Source organism: Emydura macquarii, unplaced genomic scaffold, assembly GCF_026122565.2.
Source record: "Emydura macquarii macquarii isolate MOO-44397 ecotype Brisbane River unplaced genomic scaffold, CSIRO-AGI_Emac_v2 contig_1043, whole genome shotgun sequence".
NCBI classification, from domain to species: Eukaryota; Metazoa; Chordata; order Testudines; family Chelidae; genus Emydura; species Emydura macquarii.
Window position 1 is genome coordinate 10,673,697 of NW_027131180.1, and position 20,881 is coordinate 10,694,577.

Here is a 20,881-nt window from a genome sequence, read left to right on the forward strand (position 1 = left end):
TGATCCATAGACTTCCATTGACTTCAGTATGCTCTAGATCAGGCCTCAAATATGCAAACTAGTGACACAATTATTAGCAAAGCCATCAGCTCTGTTTCTTTTAAGAGTCAGGTTTTTCAGCTTTATTTACTTATTTGTCAGGGAGATTCTTATTTCTGTTTTTCCATGAAACTACACTGACATCCAGTGACATGTTGCAAGATGGGCAGGTTAACTTCAGGCCCAGCTAATTGGCAGGCCAACAATCCTGTTCTTTGGGGGAGGAATAGTGTTTTCATAGATGTCTGTAAAGTGTCTACCTTTTGGGTGGTAGCTCTTTGCAGCACACACGTTCCCTGCTTATATGTTTGTACAACACATAGCACGGTGGGACCCTACTCTTGCCTGGGACTTCTTGGCGCTATCATAGCATGAATAATAATGAATGATAATACCTCTGGCATTGCAGAGAATTGTCCCAGGCTCTGTTCCTCATGTAAAAGCAAGTCTTAATTTAACACAAACTAGATATCCTCTCTTCCATCTGGAACTCCCCTCCCATCATCAAGTAACTTGATTTAATCAAGTGTCTTACAGGATTAATTGGTATCACTGTATGTTAAAGTGAATTACATTTAATTCATGTCATTTTTAACTTTTACATCAATTTCAGCAAGTCTTGTGCTCAATGAATCTGGGTTATTCCCCCAGTTAACTATACTGTATCCTTCAGATCACAAATAATCTGCAGACTTTTAATTGTTTTTAACCCAAAGTGCTGCTCAACACGTATCAGAAGACAGTTAGACAGGAACCTCACGTTTCACAAAATGGTGGCTTGGATGATCGCCCTTCATACTGGTAGGTATTTAAGAGTTTTCTTGTCATTGCTTTATCATTTCACCTTGCGCACAATCCAAATGGAAATAGTGTCCTTGGAGTTTATGACCAGGTAGCTCATTTCACTAAACTAAGGGAATGACACATGGCATGGATTAAATAAATTTCCCAATGCTAATCTGAAACTGGAAGAAAGTAAAGGACAAGGGACAAAAGACAACTCTCTATAGGTCTGTTATTCCAGTGCAGACTACTCTTTAATATAAAGCATTCAGTCATGCCCTCAGAAAAATTGGTACCTAGCATTTAATACTTACTGAGGGTTGTTTCCAAGCTAGGATTTTGTAGTAAGTAAGGAGAGTGATGAAAGATAAGCTGTATATGAAGGATTGGGTTAAATGGGCTTTCTTCCCCACTTGTTATGTAGACTCGCCATAGACTTTTCTATGGTACTTATCACCACAGTATCTGAGCATCTCACAAACAAGAATTTGTTGTTCAAGAATTTGTTGTTGTTTTTGTTGTTCTTGTTTTTGTTGTTCTTGTTGTTCAAGAATTTGTTGTTCAAGAATTTGAATGAGCAACTGTTGCTCATTAACATTATCAGCATGCAGGAAGGATGCATTCACAAACAGGGTACTGGACTGAAACTGAAGAGATCTAGGTTCAGTTCCTGGCTCAGCCACAGGCTTTTTGTGTCACTCAAATCACTTAATCTGCCCTGTGTCTCAGTTCCCCATCTGTAAAATGTGCATATCACGCTCCTTCCTGACAGGGTAGTTATGGGCTAAAATCCACTCATGATTGTGAGGCTCTCAGATATATGGTGATGAGGCCTTTGTCGGTAGACAGAGAGCAAAGGTTCTATTCTGTAGTTCGGACAAGGCCTTAGTGTTCAAAAGCCAGGAACTTTTTCTGAGGTACCTCTACAGGAAATGGTATAAAGCTTACCTAACACAAGCCTTGTTGTTTTCTCTGTCACACACAGCAATTCACACTATCGCACACTTATTTAACGTAGAGAGGTGTGTGGATGCACGTGTTGAAGCGAATGGAACTATTCAAGCTGCTCTCTCTGATCTTGGTGATAAGCCAGATGAAACCTATCTGAATTTTGTCCGAAAAAAAATTCCGGTAAGTGACCCTGTGCCACGGGGAATGTTCATGTCTGCAATTGCCTCAAGGACATTTTGATATTTGGTGTGATTGGTAGGTTGAATCTGTGTTTAAACCACACTACAGGAACAAAGACAGCACAATGTATTCCTCTATATTTGACAATAATTAATAATAGTGACCCTGAACGTTAGTAATAATTCACATTCGTCCTTAAAGGTCTCAGTCCTTTAGAAATATTAATTAATTAAACTGTGCCTGTGTGAGGTAGCTAGATAAACATTATTATTACCCCCATTTTACAGATGTGGTAAGTAAGTCACAGAGATGTGAAGACTAAAATCATCAAACTTGGGTTCCTACAATTAAGGGCTGTTTTGTCCCCCCACCTTACCCCCCAGAGATATGCTGAGCATCCACAATTTCCATTGACTTTATTAATAGCTGCAAGGTACTCAGCACCTATGGTACCTACGTATGGATGTAGGCCCCTAACTTTAGACACACAGCTGTGAAAATGTGGACTTCAATGATTTTTCCCCACACACAACTAGCCAGTGGCAGAGCTAGAAATAGAACTCAGAACTCCTGATTCCCACTTCCATATGCAAATGAGTAGAAAACACTTTCTCTCCCTCTTCCACTTAGCTTACTCAGATTCAGTGCAAGTGCAGTGTAGCAGCCCTTTGGAAGTCAATGCATCTTGCGCTGCTATATTGCTTAGGTGCATTTGAAAATCCCACCTGCGAGGTGAAATCCTGACTCCTCTGAAGCCAATGGCAAAGCTCCCATTGATTGCAGTTGGGTCAGAATTTCACTCCAAATGTGGATGAACGTTGGGTTCAGGTCTAAGCTTCTAATGCTCAAAAGGCTTCTTCCAGTTGTCAGTCAAATCTACTACTTGGTCTGGTTTTAACATGCTGTAACTATAGTGTCCCTGAAGATCATCTTGTAATCCAACAGGTGTGTACTCTAGTAGCCTTCTAGACATGACTATGACTGTAGTGACATGGATAGGACTGGGACATATCCCTAATCAAAAATTGCAAATATAGTACAAATAAGTGTGATTGTGTCACTTTCACCCTCAAAGACCCCAGATAGCTTCATCCATCCTCCCCTTTTCCTAGTCATTTCTTATCACTGTTGACACTTTAACTATTCTCATGATGTTTCTTAGAGAATGCCATTTCCTTAAAGATTCTGAAATGAAAAAGACTGATGGTGCCCAAGTCAGTTTTGAGACATTTTCTTCATTTAAACTCCTGTGTGTATTTATTTCACAGAACCCCGAAGGTGGCCTATATGTAGCTTTCACATACTTGGCAGGTCTCACTGGTGTCATCATTACACTGGCCCTTATATTAATCATCACATCATCCACTAAAACCATTCGAAGATCCTATTTTGAAGTATTTTGGTTCACCCACCATCTCTTTGTCATCTTCTTTATTGGTCTTGTCATCCATGGAGCAGGGTAAGTATTTGTAAACAGTCACTGCATACACTACAAGATACATGGTAATTCATGTACTGTAAATTGAAACCCAACAAACCCAGATATGCAATGTATTTGATTAGTGATTTAGGATGCTATCAGTGGTTATCTTGATAGTGATTTTTGGCCCAATCCTACAAACACTTACGCTTATCAGAGACAAGTTGCTCATGCGCATAAAACTTTACAAGAGCTGATCATATTTGGATTCAGATATTCACTTTTTGACTTTCTAATTACAAAGTTCTTTCCTGTGTAAGGTTTCTTTCTATAACTTAGCTCAGCCTTATTACCTAGAAGGAATTACACAATACACTACCTGAAATTGTTCTAAGGAAATAACACAACAAAATTCACATTTTTGTTGCCTTAGTGCTAAATCTAACAATGAGGAATTATTTTTCCAAACATCATTAATATTAGCTGTTCATTAATGTTTCAGAATTGGATTTCAGTAGTTGCTGGTTTATTTATAGACAAATATAATTTGTTGTGGCTTAGAGACAGCTCCTAAATTCCAAACAGGTGCATTCTTTTCTCATGGATTACTCATTTCATTCCTTTTTTTTTTCCCCCTTCTAAAATAGCTTAAAAAGTTATGAAGAGAAAGCAAAGCAGCTTTAGGATAGGGAAAATGAACTGCCGTTACTGTTTAATACTACAGAAGAGATGTATAAAGCAGGACAGAAAGATAAGTAGCATTTAGTCACAAGCAGGATTTCTTAGCTCATGATCATAAGCTACAGTTAAGAGGAAGTTCTTAATGTGACCTTTTAAAAGAGAGATTGAGAAATCCAGAGAATGGGAAAGAGTTCTTAAAAACTGGTCAGTAAAGATGACAATACAAAATCACTTCCACCATCAACTGTGAATGGTCCCAGGGAGAAGTCAGAAATGAGATTGTCAGAGGGACGCTGTGCATCCATCAGGGGGAGGGGTCCCCCCACTTGCCCAGTGCAGGGTTGATACATCCCATCACACAGTCGTCACAACTCTCAGCTGGGCCAGACAAACACAGTCAGGGACTCCGGCCCTCTGGGTGGAGCAGAGCAAATGAACAGTCTGTAGCTTTTTGGCCTCCTAGCTGGAGTAATGACAAAGACAAAGAGTAATGAGAATGACAAAGAGAGGTTTCGGCCCCTAGATGAAGCTGAACAAATAAACAGTGTATAGTCCCTGGGCCTCCTGGCTGGGGCAAACAATCACAAACAGGGCTTTGGCCCCCTGGGTGGGGCAGAATAAACAGTCTATGACCGGGTCTCCTGCAATAATGCCCACCTGCCAGCATGGGGTGGAGGTTAGGGGAATCTGGGCCCACCCTACTCCACTGGGTTCTGAACCAGGGCCCTGTGAAGCTGGTAACCTCCCTGTTTAGGGTTCAAATATCAGCTCCCAATACATTCCTTGGGTCACTTCCTACCCTTAAGCCCATTGTGGGCCTGTCTTCCACAGGCTGCGGTTTGGTTTCCCTGTTGGTCTTCAAAGCTAGTGTGCTCTCCACAGTGTACTCCAGGATACCCCTCTCAGTAGTTTGGAGGGCTGACTGTTCTTCAGCAGGAACCAGCAGCACATATCCCTCCTCCCCTTCAGACAGCCCAGACTGAGATGGCCAGCTTCCTTTTATCTACTCCCTCCATCTGAAGCATGTGCAGCAGAGGTGAAGGGGCATGGCCTCTTGGGCCCAAAGTGACTGGTTAACCCCCACTTGCCCAGTGTGGGGTTGATAAACCCCGTCACAAAGATTACGAATGGAGGAGCAGAAATAGCAGACAGGTGAGAAGGTGACAATGAAGTGAACACGTTAGAATCATGTAAGTCCATGAAGTGTTTTGAAAACCAGGATGGACATTTTTTTTTTTTTTTATTATCTGGGATGAATAGAAAGCTAATGAAGTGAGAGAGGATAAGAATGGTTCATATTTCCTGGAGCAAAAGTAATGTTTGTAATTAAAAAGTCAACCCTTGGCAGTAGTTATAACACATGGTATCTGAAATACAGTTTGGCTCTATTTACGATAGGAGGTAAGTGAACAATAACTATTAGTACAAGTTTTCTTTTTACTTACAGCCTGGGTAGTTTAAACTTGCAACACTGAGAACCTTGAAGTTTAGAGAGCAAGGATTAGAAAAATTGCCAAGAGAGAACTGTAGTAATCTAAATGGGAGGAGATGAAGGCAGGAGTAAGATTTCTATAGAGGAAAGGATGAGTTCTAGCTATGAGCTCAAGGTAGTAAACAGTAGTAGGTACAGAGACGGGAGAAGTTAGAAGAAAAGATCAGCTTGGGACTAAAATCATTCCAGTGTATTTGGCCTTAGGAGCAAAGTTGAAGTTTGGGTATAAGGAGAATGATAAGGTAATCAGAAATGTTGGACAGAAGTCTTTTCACACAGAAGGAAGACTTAGTCTTTGATATGTGAAGGGTGGATGTCACAGAGTAACCAGGAGCTGACAGACTCAGTATAGTTTGACTGATGGAAAATATACAACTGATTGTATATAAGGAGTTGTGAGCTAGAAGTGATGGGGAGACCCTCAACTGGCATCAGTTGTCATAGTGCCATTGACTTTTTTGCACAAGCTATGAATTATGGACAGAGGTCCAGAGTTTCCGTCACAGTGATGTTACAGTGTATGGAGATAGGAAGAAGGACAGAGCCTTAAGATACCCTGTGTGTTGCAGGATGTGAGAGGTTAAAAATAAAGCTTTCACCAGAAATGGGAGAGAAGCTGTTAGGAAGATGAGACACTGAGGGCTCACATATGACCCTGGCTGAGCATCTACACAGAGCAGTAAGAGAGTATAAGGAATCCTCTTGACTCTCCTGCACAGACTGTCCCGCATCACCAGACCCTGCAAGGGGATAAAGGCAGAGCAGAAGCCTTCAGGCTGCTACTCCCTTCTCAGAAAGATGGGCAAGAATGGTGGAGAGTAGGCAGAACCATGGATCTGGCCCTCCCAACTCACCATCAAAGGCAGCTGAGCCTCCGCACAGGGGGAAGTAAGCTGCATCTGGTAAAGGACAGGCCCAGTTTACTTCCTGGAAGGAGCAAAGAGTCACAATTCAGTCCTTGTCTTGTTCTGGGGGGCAGTGTCAATGCGCACTGCCCTTTACTTCGGCTGGATTGCAGGTGTCAATCCAGCACTGAAGGAAGAAAAGGATGTCGATAATAATAGTAACACCATTAATAAAATTTAGCCCTGATGTCGTCCTTTATAATTTTCAAGAATTTATACAAAAATTAACTAACATATCCTCATGACACCCCTGAAATATTTTCAGCTGGAAGCTAGAGGTGTGTGTCTAATGATCCAGATAACATGTCTCTTTAAAATGTGTCGTGGATGAAAGCTAGATTGGGAGTACTCAAGGAGTTTGCACGTGTAACAGTGGTCAGAGAGGCGGGAGAAGGCCATTGGCCTGGCGTCAGCCACTGTCGGAGACAGGATATTGGGCTAGATGGACTCTTGGCCTGACCCAGCATGGCCATTCTTATAAAACAGATCAGAATTAGGGATGTAAAATATCAAATGGTTAACCAGTAAGTATTAGTCTTACCTTTTACAAATTGCATTAACCATTTAACCGTTTGCTGCATGGGGGGAGAGCAGCTGTGCACTTGGGGGGGTGAGTGGGGATGTGGTGTTGCAAGGAGGGACAATGGAGGACCTGGACTTGCGTCATGTGGGGCGGATGGGCTCAGAAGTTGACAGAGTGCAGAGGTGCCTTATTGCCCCATCCTGTGGGCTGGAGAGTGGTGAGCTCCAGAGGTGGTGGCACCCCGGCTCAAGAGGGCCCGCTCTGGGGCGATTGGTGGCCTCTGGGGGTGGCAGTGGGGGGCTCTGGGCTCGGGGGTGGGCAGGACGCAGAGGTGCCTTATTGCCCTCTCCTGCGGGCTGGGTGGTGGCAGGCTCTCGGGGCAGCAGCACCCCTGCTCTGGAAAGCCCACTCCAGGGGCAATCAGAGGGGCCAGGGCTGCCCCCATCCAGCTCCCGGGCACCCCCATGACCCTCCTAAGGATGTAAAATATCATATTGGTTAACCGTTTAAATGATATACATTTTAATAGTTTAAACAGTTGTTTTGTTAAATGATATTTTACATCCCTAATCAGAATCAGGCCTTGTGTTTCAAGGCAAAGTCAGTATCACTTAACTTGAATTACTCTACTGCATGCTATTCCACATAGCCTGACCTTTGCATCTGTCAGGACCCCCTGATGAAGACAATAGGACTCCAGCCAGATGAAGGGGCCCACCTGTGTAGAAAAGCTTACAAGATCAGGGCCTAAATTTCTATCCTTCTCCTGAAATCTGAAATTTTCTTTCCTCTTCTTCAGTGGAGGTCCCCCCTATATCCACTAGTGTGAGAGAAGAATCGGGCAGAAAGGCTTCTGTGAAAAGAAGCAAGCCAGGAGACAGAGGACAAGTTCTTCAACTGGCATAAGTTGGCATAGCTCCTTTGATTTGTATAAAGCTACATTCATTTAGACCAGCTGAAGATCTAGCCCACAGCTTCCAAGAGATAGGAGATGCCAAAGGTGGCTTGGACAGTTGAAGTTTGTTTGTAGTAATTCTAATAATGGTCACTAATAAATTGAGGATCCTGATCTTTCCACTTTTTTTCTTTCAAAGGGACAGAAAAAGAACAGATAGGAGGAAAAATCAGGCTTTCTTTTAAACAAATAAGATATTCCTTTTGTGACCACATTATTACATATTGTAACTGTAGTATTTCTCAGTTCTTTACTTGATGTTTTATGTGAGGAGGTTTCCCTTTTCGCTTTATCTTAGTAGCAAAACTGCAGGTTGAGCTGTGTTGTAGAACCTTACCAGAAAAAAAGGACACTAACAGTGCCGAAAAAAATTGTTCAATTTAATAACTAGATATCATTTCACTTCCAGTAACATTTTGTTTTATCTTCAAGCCGTATTGTACGTGGACAGACTGCTGAGAGCTTGAAAGAGCATAATCCAGAAGAATGTGCAAGGAACTTCAAGCAGTGGGGAAATAAGAAATGTCCTATCCCCCAGTTTGCTGGAAATCCTCCTATGGTATGTTCTATTGTCTTAAGTATAAATGCGATAACAGAAGTCTTTAAAATCTTTAATTTTTTGTGTTAAACCACATGTTTAGATACTGCAGAAAGATTCTTCTGAATCTAAATATGCAGTAAAACCACGCACTTCAATGGAAATTCACTCGTTTTTAACATTTTGAAATAGCCGGGAGACTAAAAAAGGACTCCCCACCTCCACCATCCCCTAAATGTCTTGCTTCTGAGCTGATGCTTGGAGGCCCTGGTACTCGAGACCACCAAGTTGTGTATCATTGCTGGATGGGCTAGCCATGGAAAGAAGAACTTATTGGAAAACATCTGACATAAGAACACTGGTCAGTCAGCACTAACTGACCACATCCAAGATGATAGTACCAACCCAACCTCTTCCAAGCTGGTTGAACTACCAGCTGGAGTAGTTCAGCTATTGGTCCCATCTGTGGATCTCCAAATACCTCTTCTTCAGAGACAACTGAAGTTTCCTGAAATGGTCCTGACCATCTCTAAAATAAAATATTCATATTTAACAGGATGGGCAAAAGGAATTGGAAAATATTGAACAAGATTGACATACCAAAAAGTTATGAGAGCCATTCACTAGAACATAGTCATGCACTTGCAGAGTTTATTCCAAATTATATGTTAGCATGCTAAGGAAAGGGAAAATTGTAAGCTCCTCAGGGCTCCTTAGTCTTTTTGTTATGGGTTTGTACAATGTGAAGCACAATGGGGTTCTTGGCCTATGATTGGCATCTCTAGGTACTATGGTAATATAAATAATAAATAATATTGAGAGGGAAAATTTTGTATTATTAAGATAGGTACCGTGCATTAATTTAAAACAATGGCTTAAGGAACATGGATGGTAATATGTTCATTTTAAGGGCTTTTTTGGTTTAGATCTCATCTTGATGGCAAACCCCAAAGAGATGTAGCCTTCTTGCAGACCGAGCACCATCTGGATCAGTCACTAGCTAGGTCATTAAGGTAGTCTGACTGGATATTCAACTCATGTCCATCACTGGTGATCTTATTGTGCTACCAAAGCTTTTGGTGCCCACATGATCACCAGCTGTGCAGTGGCATTCCTTGACTACACCTCAGGTTCCCTCCAAATCTATCAGTAGGAACCACAGTCTTATGAAGGTGAGGGGAGAACAGCACAGATGTGAAGAGAATTGCCAGGCACTGCTCAGCATAATCAACTGAGAGTATAATCACCAGAAGAGGGTGAAAACGAGAGTTCTGTGGCACTTTAAAGACTAACAAATTTAATATTTGCAGGCATAAGCTTTTGAGAGACTGCAGTTCTCTTCTTCTGATGCAGTAATACAGAAAATAGGTAACACAGAGGCATCTTATAGATATCCAGGTGCATTGAGAACAATGGGGGAGGTGGAGTCCGGTACTTAAGACCTAATGACGACCATTGAGTAGGACGTGAGAATGGGTGAGCAAAGTAATTTACCTTCGGTAGTGAGACAGCCACTCCAAGTCTCTGTTTAAACCCAGTTTGAATGTGTCAAGTTTGCAGATCATTTCTAACTAGCAGTTTCTCTTTGAAGTCTGTTTTTGGAGTTTTTTTGGAGAAGTACAGAAGAGGGTGAGCATTATAATTCTGACATGCTGAGTGACTCTTATTTCCCAGTGTTTTGTGTCATTATTAAAAGAATTTTTCTGACAAAAGAGTCATTTTCAGAGTAAAGGCTATGGAGTTGCATATGTGTAAACAAGAGCAGAATTTGCTCCATTATATTCGTGAAGGATACACGCAAGTTTATTCTCAACTGGTTCATGGCTGCTTTTCAAACTTGTTAAATGATAATGGATTTTTAGAAAATTTCATAATATTCCAGGGCTTGCTACTGGACCTGTAAGTCCCATTTCTTTGAAAATATTTTTTAAATGAATTCATCACCTAGATCCCATCAGAGGTCACATAACCACCAGTTTACAAACCCACATAAAAATGAATGTTGTGCCACACATATTGATGGCTTACCTCCATTTCAATCAGTGTGGTTACACTAGGGATTAATTTATTTTTATGATTTTTTTATTAACAGTCAGGGTTTTTAATGTATAATGTACTTTTAGTCTTACGTACTGTATATACATGAAGAGTCAAAGACAAGAGAAAATAAATGCTGAATTAAGTAAGTGATTGACTCCTGATGCAGATTTATACTTATTCCTTCACGTAAGGCCTGAAAACTTCAAGCCCTTTGCTTTGAAACTAAAATTGACCAATTCAAACTAACCTCAGAAGTTTCAAGAGAGTGTAAAATTGATTACTCTAAATTATTTGCTTCAGAAAATCCTATCCACCAAATGTGTGCCTCTTGTTCACCCAGACTTCTGATCCTGACACTGGGATATGAGAATCTCCACCTTCATCACGACTCTACTGTGAAAAAATATATATACATATTACCCCATACTGTGCTCAAACTCACTCCAAACTTCAGCCAAAGGGGAAGGAACAATGTTGTATAACTAGCCAGCTGTACTGTAGTGATTGTAGATCCATATGCAACACCTGCTAGAGGGAAAATCCACACTCAAAAGAGGAAGTTGTTTTGAAAGTTTGATGTCATAATCAAGTTTCCCAAATAGACTGATGAAGACTGAAATGAATTTATGTGTGTATAAAGTCTCCAGTGTTTTACGTAAAGTAACCTATCAACAACATCTTGCTTCCCCTTCTCACTTTCTTCTTACCTTTGTTCTGCTAACAGACGTGGAAATGGGTAGTGGTTCCTATGATTTTGTACTTATTTGAGAGGTTGGTGCGATTTTGGCGATCACAGCAGAAGGTTGTTATCACAAAGGTATGTATCAATGTTACGTGTTTACCTTGGGCAAAATGTTCCTCAGTCTACCCATTATTTGTTGTGAGTAGTCAAGAATACAGTATGGGGAGTGTCTGCAGGAAAAAGCAGGGACTTCCAGAAGCCAGGGTGCGTTAGTAGAGACGTACTTTTGGGAAGTGCTCTGCATGCTGTTAACCAAAAGGAATCCCTTCAGCAGTACAGATGCACTTTATTTAAGTCCCTAAATTTCAGACTCCATATAGCTCCCAGACTAAAATACTTAGGCAAGAGGAAGATGATTAAAACACTGGACTTGGGAGATGTGGAATTAATTCCTGCCTCTGCCAGAAACTTCCTGTGTCACCTTGGGCAAGTCCCCCATGGGCTAAAATTTCCAAAAGCACATAAGTGACTTAGGAACCTAAGTCCCCATTTTCAGAAGTCATTTAAGTATTTAGGAGTCTGATTTTTCAATTGGACTTAGGCTCCTAAGTTACTTAAGCGCTTTTGGAAATTTTACCCTGAACCTCTGTGTGCCTCAGCTGCCCACCTGCAAATGGGAATAATGCTATTTCCTTTCAACAAGCCTTTATCTGCCTTGTCTGTTTAGACTGTGGGCTCTCCTGAGCAAGAAATGTCTTTCACTATGGGTACATCTTCACTGATGGCAGCAAATTTGCTGCCGTCAGATCGATTTCTCGGGATCGACTGAACGAAAGTGAAGACCAGCTCAATCGATCCGGAAATCGACTTAATAAATTCACCCCCAGAAAAAGAGTCACGCTGCGTCAATGGGAATGAATTTCCCATCGGCACAGTGTAGTGGAGACGGCATGCAGAACAGACTTTAGGAAGTCAACGGAAGATACACGAGCTACTCTACATAGCTTGCGTATCTCCTGTCAACTGCCGCTGAATTTGCCGGTAAGTGTAAACCAGGCCTATATGTACATACCATGCCAAGAACAATGGGGCCCTCTCTCAGCTGGGCCTCTAGAGTTACTGTCATACAAATAGTCACAAAGCTAGTCAGTTCTGAAGTTAGCCAATAGATCGCCTTCTCCAAACCTTTTCTGAAAATTCTTGGCAACCCTAGCAGAGAGGTCAATGTTTTAATAGTCATAGAGACTGAATAACTGTCCTGCCCCTAGAGATGGTCACTGCCAGATACATTTAAAAAACTACAGCGGCAAGGCAAATGCCCAGGCCACAGCTCCCATGTGGATATAAGCAGAAGGCTTCAGTTTGCAGTGAGGTCAATCCAATGCTCCATCCCTGAACTTCACAAATATGTGATCCATTCTGTGGCACTGCCATACTGCACCTGGAATTAATCACACACAACACTGGCAATATACTAGATGTATCTGCCTGCCTTATAACAGTTTGTATTAAAATGATAAATAATTAATAATAGCCACAAGAATAGTATGAAAATGTTTCTACCAACAATTTAGACAGCTCTACACTCTCCCATCTGGCTGTCAGATGCTATTCCTCAGACTGCCCTGTACTTTTTGAAACACAGTTTGACCCGTTTTATTTGTTCCCACAGTGAAATATGACAGGTGTTGATGGATATGATGAGAGAGGATGGGGATGACAGTGCAGCTGTTGACAGCCTTTTGTATCTTGTGCCTTTAGGTGGTCATTCACCCCTTCAAAACGATTGAGCTCCAGATGATGAAAAAGGGCTTCAAGATGGAAGTCGGGCAGTACATTTTTGTCAAATGTCCCACAGTGTCTCATCTGGAGTGGCACCCTTTCACACTGACTTCTGCCCCTGAAGAGGATTACTTCAGCATTCACATCCGTATTGTAGGTGACTGGACAGAGGGCTTGTTCAGTGCCTGTGGATGTGATAAACAAGAATTCCAGGAAGCATGGAAATTGCCAAAGTATGTACAATCTCCATGATAATCTCTGAAAGGGACAATGTTGTATCAAGTCTGCGAGGCATGCATTACATATGCCTTGACTCCCTTCATCCTGGCTAATGGCTACCCTCTACATTTTCATTCCAAATCTGCTCACAAAAATGCAGTTTTTTAAAAATGCACATTTTGTTGAACTGGGACAAGTGCTTTTGAGCAGGTGAATCTGGTGATTGCCTGGATTTCTGAGTGATTTTGTCAATGGAAAATGCACTTGAGCAACCTTAAATTTAAGTTTATGGGCCAGACACTCAGGTTCCGGTTCTGGCAGTAAGTGACCAGTGGAGAATTCCACTAGTGAAGGAGAACTCACCACTGACATAAAACCAGTGGAACCAACTTCGTTGCCTCTGACCTTTCTGACCACACGCAAGGGGGTTTAACTGGGGAGAGCGCCACTATACCCATCCTTCACTGGTGTAAATCAGAGCAGCCCCTAGACTGCTCTATATCATGTTGGGGATGGGTATTACAGAATCAGGGAACTGTAACTAGTTTTACAGTGCCCCCCATTCCACCCTTTACCAAGTGGTGCTTGGACATAGGGAGGATTTGAGCCCGCACTCTTTGTGTGTGGTGATAGCTATATAGATGATTTTTTTGGTATTATTAACGGTACTTTTTCTTTTAGGATAGCTGTGGATGGCCCCTTTGGCACAGCTAGTGAAGATGTGTTCAGTTATGAAACTGTAATGCTAGTTGGAGCTGGAATAGGGGTCACCCCATTTGCATCTGTACTCAAGTCTGTCTGGTACAAATATTGCAATGACGCAACAAACCTCAGACTCAAAAAGGTATGTCCCCTGAGTGTACAAAACCTTCCCAATGAATGGGAGCAGGGGGGAGACCCAACAAAGCATATGAACAGACTGCCTTGCCCCACAGGTGTGCTTGCCTGCTGGGAAAAGAGTCCCAAGATTTAACAAGACAACTATAAACAGGAAAAGGAAAAGATAATGACAGAAGAAGCAGCCACAAGCCTATGGGCCAAATCCTGGACTCTGCACAGCACAGGGAACATGGGCTACACCCAGTAGATTTCCATTGAATTGAGGAGGGCAGCAATACAACTACTTCACAGCCTCTATTACACTGTTGCCAGCCTTGGGTTGCAATAGTCTTGGCATCTTCTGCACTCCTCCCCCAGTGCAGGGTGGGATTTTAGGCCAATGAAACTAAGTAGTCACTGGTCTAACAGCCATGCCCTCACTCTCGAACTCTCCCTGTGTATTGGGACAGAGGGAGTCCCCACAGTTCCTCTGTGCACCTAAGGTCACATCCCCCCTGCCCACGCTGGTTAGAGGAACTGGACCAGTTCTGCTGCCTACTGGGCCGTCATTGGCTGAAGAGGTGGAGGCACATTTGCCTCCAAGTCATTTTTGAATGGTTTAACAAATTGCTACTCTGAGAGAGCAGGGATGGAGACGCAGCATGATCCAGTAAATAGGACACTGCTGGAGGGAAAAGGAGAAGCTGTTTCCCTTGTCTCATAATCATTAACTCTGCCCCACAGCTCTTCCAGCCTCTAAACAGCTATAATGTCAGATGAACTTCCCATCAACTCTGGTAACAAGGAGAATTTCTAAGGCACCAGTAAACTGTGCCTCTAAAAATCTGCATTTCGATCTGCAAATATGATGGAAATGGAAATGCATAAGTGCTTACAGAACTTAACAGTTTAATCCTGTCCCTTTCAGATCTATTTTTACTGGCTCTGCAGAGACACTCACGCCTTTGAATGGTTTGCTGACCTTTTGCAGTCCCTGGAGACTCAAATGCAGGAGAGGGATAATGCGGAGTTTCTCAGTTACAATATCTACCTTACAGGCTGGGATGAATCTCAGGTAACCACTCTGGGGAAAACGTCAGTCTCTTAAGTTTCAAGGATTTTATTTATTATTTTAACATTGTTTGGGGTGTTTGTTTGTTTTTGTAACGATACAAACATTAAAAAAGGAGCTGTACCATTGTCCTAGTCCTTGTATGGCTATCAGGGATTTTATTTTTAGAAGGGTATTGTCAGAAAGAACAAATTGCACAAACCTATGGCTAACTGAGTAGTCTCCATGTGCTAAAAAAAAAGAATTTCTATTGGTAATAGTTCTTAAAACCCAACATTCCCCTGTCATAGAGCCTGCCTACCTCATAGCACCCCCTCTTGACCTAGTGTGGTGTTGCAGGCACTGCCTATCTCAGTTTCCCTTCTCTCAGGGCCACTTAAGAACTCCACCCACTCTAAAAGTGTGTGAGATAAAATTCCCCTCCTCAGGTTCTAATTTATTAAATACGAATACACTTGAAATAAAGTCTCTCTCCTTGGTCTCAGGGATTGCTTAGCCCTCCCCCTTGCGACCTGCGGTGTCCCTTAAGAGAGCTGCTCTCTCTGCATCTGAGCCCTTAAAGCTGCATTATCTGCAGCTGGGCCTCACTACAGTGGCTAATGTAGAGCAACAGGACTCAGTCAGTGGCAGCACATTTCCTTTAGGAATTTCCTGGCTCCTTTGCACCATTCTGTGGGATAGGACAGTATAAGCTACTTTTGGGAGACCAAGGACCCAGACCTTCCATATGTGAGAAATGTGTGATTCAATTGGGAAAGAGGCTTATTTTAAATCTTTTGATTATATTTCACTCTACTTACATTCCACTCACACAAAATTCACCATATACCTAGAACTCTGTGAGCGGAGGGAGAGGGAAGTTGTCACACCTATAGACATGGGGAAGAAAAGAAGAAAGGTTGTATACCTCTTGGTTCAGAATAAGTCACTTCTCTAATTCTTCCCCCAAATATAACTAGTACCTCTGTTAGGGCCTAATCCAACTCTCACTGCAGTAAACATCAAAAACAACGAGACTCCTGTAGCACCTTAAAGACCAACAAATTTCTGCGGGCATAAGCTTTCGTGGGCTGCAACTCACTTTGTCAGATGCATGAAGTGGAAATCACAGATAGGAGGTATATATATACATCTAAGGGTAAGAAACAGCAATGGGAAGGACAAGTGCTAACAAAGTCAGTTCAGTTAGAGTAAATGAGGCCTATTCACAGAATTGATCAGAAGGTGAGAATGTATGAACAGTGACAATTACTTCTTGTAATGAGATAACCATTCCAAGTCCCTATTCAGACCCAGTTTGATTGTGTCAAATTTGCAGATGAGTTCCAGCTCTGCAGTTTCTCACTGAAGTCTGTTTTTGAAGTTTTTCGAAACTTTGCAGTAAACATGAGTCTTTCCATTGACCTCTGTGAACTTTGAATCATTCACTTAACTCCTGTTGATGTAGATGGAAGTTATGCAGATAGGAAGAAGAGAAAAGACCTCACAGGGACAAATCCTCCATTCAGGCATGCTAGTGAAACCTCTTTGGGTCCACACCAGTGTAACTCAGGGGAGAATTTTGTCCTCACTGTAGCATCAGAGAACCATGAATCAGGCAGTTCATTACAACAGAAAGCTAATTACTAGCTTTAAAGAGTAGTATTTTCAACCCCTAAAATCAGACATTAATTCCACATCCCAAAGAAACTCTTCTGGCCTGCAGATAATTCAACTGCATATTAATAGGGTTAACTTTTAAAACTAGTGCTAAAGCAGCCATTTCTAAATTTCTCCTTACACTGTTCCTAAAATTTTTGTCTCGTTTCCCACAGGCCACTCATTTTACAGTACACCACGATGAAGAGAAAGATGTGATTACAGGTCTGAAACAGAAAACTTTATATGGCAGACCCAACTGGGACAATGAGTTCAAAACCATTGCAAGTCAGTACCCAAGGTAAGCCAGTGTTCAAATCTATAGTGTCTGTGGACTCCCTCAAACTAGATGCTATAAAAAAACCTTTCTTACTCCTTATATTGGTAATGTTTGAGAGGCAGAGTGATCCAATAGATTGAATGTGGACTTCAGAGCCAGGAACTCCCAAAGTCTAATCCCAGCTCTACCACTGAAATGTCGGGTGGCCTTGGCCAAATCATTTTAGACCTACATTTTCAAAAATGTCCACTAATTTTGTGTGCTAAACTTCATGCACAGAGGGCCTGGTTTTAGAAGTACTGAACACCTGTAATTCCAGCTGAAGTCAATGGGAGCTAGAGGTGACTAACACTGATGAAAATCAGGCCTTAAAATGGACGGGTTATATCTGGAAACCCAAAATTTGAAGCAACAAAATTAGAGGCTGCTTTTAAGAATCTGGGCTTTAACCTCTCTGTCTCAATTTCAGTGGACCAAATTCTGACTCCATTTAAATCAATGGAAATTTTGCCATTAACTTCTGCAGGACCAGAATTTAGCCCATCATCTGTTTTAAAAGCAGTAATAATTCTTACCTATCTACCTCACAGGTTTTAGGAGGATAAATTAGTTCCTGTTTGAATCTTCCTCTGTGAAGATTTAAAAAGATATGAAATGTATTAATGTTAAGTAGCTGATACTGTAATACAAGATTCTACTTTAGTGCCTTTAATGGCTGTCAGCGACAGATCAACTAATCCATTTGCTCACTCACCCTACTCATGTTGCTGTGAATCCAATACCTGCTTGGTTACCTACCACACTGTGATTTTCTTTCTTAACAGTTCCAGAGTAGGCGTTTTCCTCTGTGGACCCGAAGCCCTGGCTGAAACACTCAATAAGCAGTGTATCGACAACTCGGCTGCTGATCCCCGAGGAGTACACTTCATTTTTAACAAGGAAAACTTTTAACTCATTGGCCCCGAAAGGACACCGAAATAGCTAAATCCCAAAGCTAAAGAGCTTGTTTTGTTTTCTGTTGGAATTTGAAGTTTGTGGGCCAGATTCTGATCTCAGTTACATTAATGTAAAGCCTTTGTGTCAATGGAATTGCCCTGGATTTACACTGGTGTAACTAAGAGTCCAGTCTGATCGTGGGTCTATTAGCATGGGCCTCCACATTCCGAGCAATTTAGCAGAAATATGTTCTTTGTGGGATTTGTTTCAATTAACTATCTTTAGCTTCCTGTCCTTCATAGTGACTTCCTCAGGGTATCCATAGAGGTTGCATCCTGGGAGCCAGTTTACACTGAAAATAGCTTAATACTATGGAACAAAAAAGTGTTCTAGCATCATGCTTGTTACTTAACATGCAGCTTATCTTGGCTGCAGGGAATGTCTGGAAGAAAGAGGGATTTGGGGAAGGATGAATGGACAGACAGTTCATTACAACAGCAAGGTTAGTAACTGCTTTGCACATCAGCATTTTCAAGCTATCTAATCCAAGTTGACATTTCTTAGGCTATGTCTACACTACAAATTACTTCATCATAATCACTCAGGAGTGTGAATAATCCACACCCTAAGCAACATAAGTTTTACCGACCTAAGCACCAGTGTGGACGACGCTCTGTTGGCAGAAGAGCATCTCCACCAGTAGTGCTACAGTTGCACCAGTGTAGCTGCACCACTGTAGTGTAGACATAGCCTTACCCAAAAGAGTCTTGGAAAAAACAACTTTCTGTTGTTCATGCGGGCAAAAGGAATGTACAGATGATTATGGTGTAGCTACATATTTCTAACGTTGTAAGGGCACAGAATTAGATTGTAATTTCTTTAAAGCAGAGTTTTTGTCTAACTGTTTGTTTATACAGCTCCCAGAATAATGGGATCCTTATTTTTAATGGGTTCTATAAGTGCTATTCAATATTAGTAATAATAAGTAGGAATAAAACACACCCAGGGCAGTCATTGGGTGGTTTAGTCCGCTCCCTTCCTTCCTCAGCTTTGCTAATATCTAGTTTGTTCCAAGTGATTCCTTGGTAAAGAACTACATTTTTCTGGGTGTTTCTCTGGTATATTTCACCTTGTGTCACTGTGATCAAGTCACAATTTGCCTGAAGCTAATATCTTTCAAAGCTCAAACAAAACATTCCTCCCCAACTCACAGGTCTTTGACTGCTGGGGCTTTTATATTCATAGCTCGGAAATAGAAACAGAAACTGGGTTCATGTTACAGAGTCCCCTCCAGCTCCACTTTCAAGGATAGCTCTGCAATGGTGAAAGTGCTCAGCGAATGATTAAATGGGTCTGTTCTCAGGAATTTTTAAATACCTATCATGCCTTTTGATCCTGCTGCTGAGCTATTTCCCTTTGACAGCAGCGAAGTATTGGAAAGAGGAATTCCTGTGGGCTGTATTTGTGACTTGTATGAATAAAGTTCTGTATATACATCCACACATAGTACAGTACTTTCAAGTATCTCTTATGGGCCACCTGGGGAGGCAAAAACAAGAAAAAGGAACCTACACAAATGGATTTTCAGTGCAGGCACCATAGAGAGACACACACATTCACTAAGCAACCGTACAAGGAAAAAGGCTTCCAGCAGCCAAATGTAATATGCTATCGATTTCCTGAGTGCTTGCCTGGCTCTTGTTTATACTCCCCCAGTGCACTGCCTGCTTGCTGCCTTTTAAGCTCATAAGCAATCCCCTGGAAATCCTGCACACTAATTAGACATTGCTGCCAGAATCTTATAGCCATATTATCAAGTGACTGCCTCCACCTGCAAGACCAGCCATGTATGCAGAGGCCTGTGATTGTATACAATGTGTTTTTAAACTCTTGCTTGCCAGATGCAGGGTGGTATCCATCACCCCATCGCTCATCTTTATTTTATGCAAGCAGCCTATATTTAATTACTTCAGAAACATAGCTTCCCATTTTTTATTTATTAATGTCAGCTCCTCAGAGCCATTAAATGTCATTTTCAATTACATCAACATTTGGAAAGAAAAATCCCATTTTGTATGGAGCTTGTAAACCCCAGCTTTTGTGGGAAATTTTCCAACTCCTTTGCAAGGAATTTTTAAGGACACAGAACTTTTCTTCAGGTCTCTGTATAGCTTGAAAGCTTGTCTCTTTCACCATCAGAACTTGGTACAGTAAAAGATATTACCTCAGCCACCCTGTCTCTCTAATATCCTGAAACCAACACAGCTACAACAACAATTTTTAACTCTGCACAGTTCTGCTTGGAGCTCATAGATAGGTCAGAATATATTTTAGCTAGAATAAAGAAGTGTTTTCTTTTAATGGAATGTAAATATGTTACTGAAACAAAGTAAGGGTGTGATCCTGCACCACTGAGGTCAGCAGGAGTTTTGCCTTTGATTTCAGTGGGAGCAGGATCAGACTTTAAGTGTGCGAGAAGAGTAGCAACAGGAAAGTGCAGACAATCTAACGAATGCAAGTTGTTTTAGTATTCTAAGAATCTTGCCTTTTCATGATTTTTTTTTATTCAGTAGTTTTGATTTCATCTGTTAGTTTTCTAGAGGTTGCCATTATATTTGTTCTTGCTCAAGACTCCAATGATCTTTTCTGCTTCCTCATGTTTTAGTAAGGTCTCCTCTTGTTGTGTTTTATTTCTGTAGCATGAGAAGGCCTTTGTCATCTTTAATTCAGAATAAAACCTCCCAAACTGCTTCCTAAGCCTCTCTTTCCAAAATCATAGAGAAGAATTAGCAAATCTTAACCAAATGGGGGAGGGGAGCTTGTTGACCACATGATGATATGACTCTTTCATTTTCTTTCAAAGGTTTGATGCATCAAACACGGATAAAATAACAAGACATAATTTATCAATCATGGTCTGAATATAAAGATTTATGTGTGGGATAC

At 41.5% G+C, this 20,881-nt stretch overlaps 1 protein-coding gene across 2 annotated transcripts in view; it reads left to right on the forward strand.

Moving 5' to 3' along the window:
- Positions 1–20,679, forward strand: part of CYBB (cytochrome b-245 beta chain) — a 31,033-nt gene extending 10,354 nt beyond the window's left edge. For both annotated transcript variants that reach the window (XM_067545301.1, XM_067545302.1), the window contains 10 exons: positions 756–840; positions 1,808–1,953; positions 3,222–3,412; positions 8,362–8,488; positions 11,232–11,324; positions 12,951–13,204; positions 13,872–14,034; positions 14,938–15,084; positions 16,896–17,020; positions 17,824–20,679. In XM_067545301.1, the coding sequence (XP_067401402.1) occupies positions 756–840; positions 1,808–1,953; positions 3,222–3,412; positions 8,362–8,488; positions 11,232–11,324; positions 12,951–13,204; positions 13,872–14,034; positions 14,938–15,084; positions 16,896–17,020; positions 17,824–17,950 (1,458 nt within the window). In that variant the 3' untranslated portion in view covers positions 17,951–20,679. The remainder of the gene's footprint in view (positions 1–755; positions 841–1,807; positions 1,954–3,221; positions 3,413–8,361; positions 8,489–11,231; positions 11,325–12,950; positions 13,205–13,871; positions 14,035–14,937; positions 15,085–16,895; positions 17,021–17,823) is intronic.
- Positions 20,680–20,881: the final 202 nt, after the last annotated feature.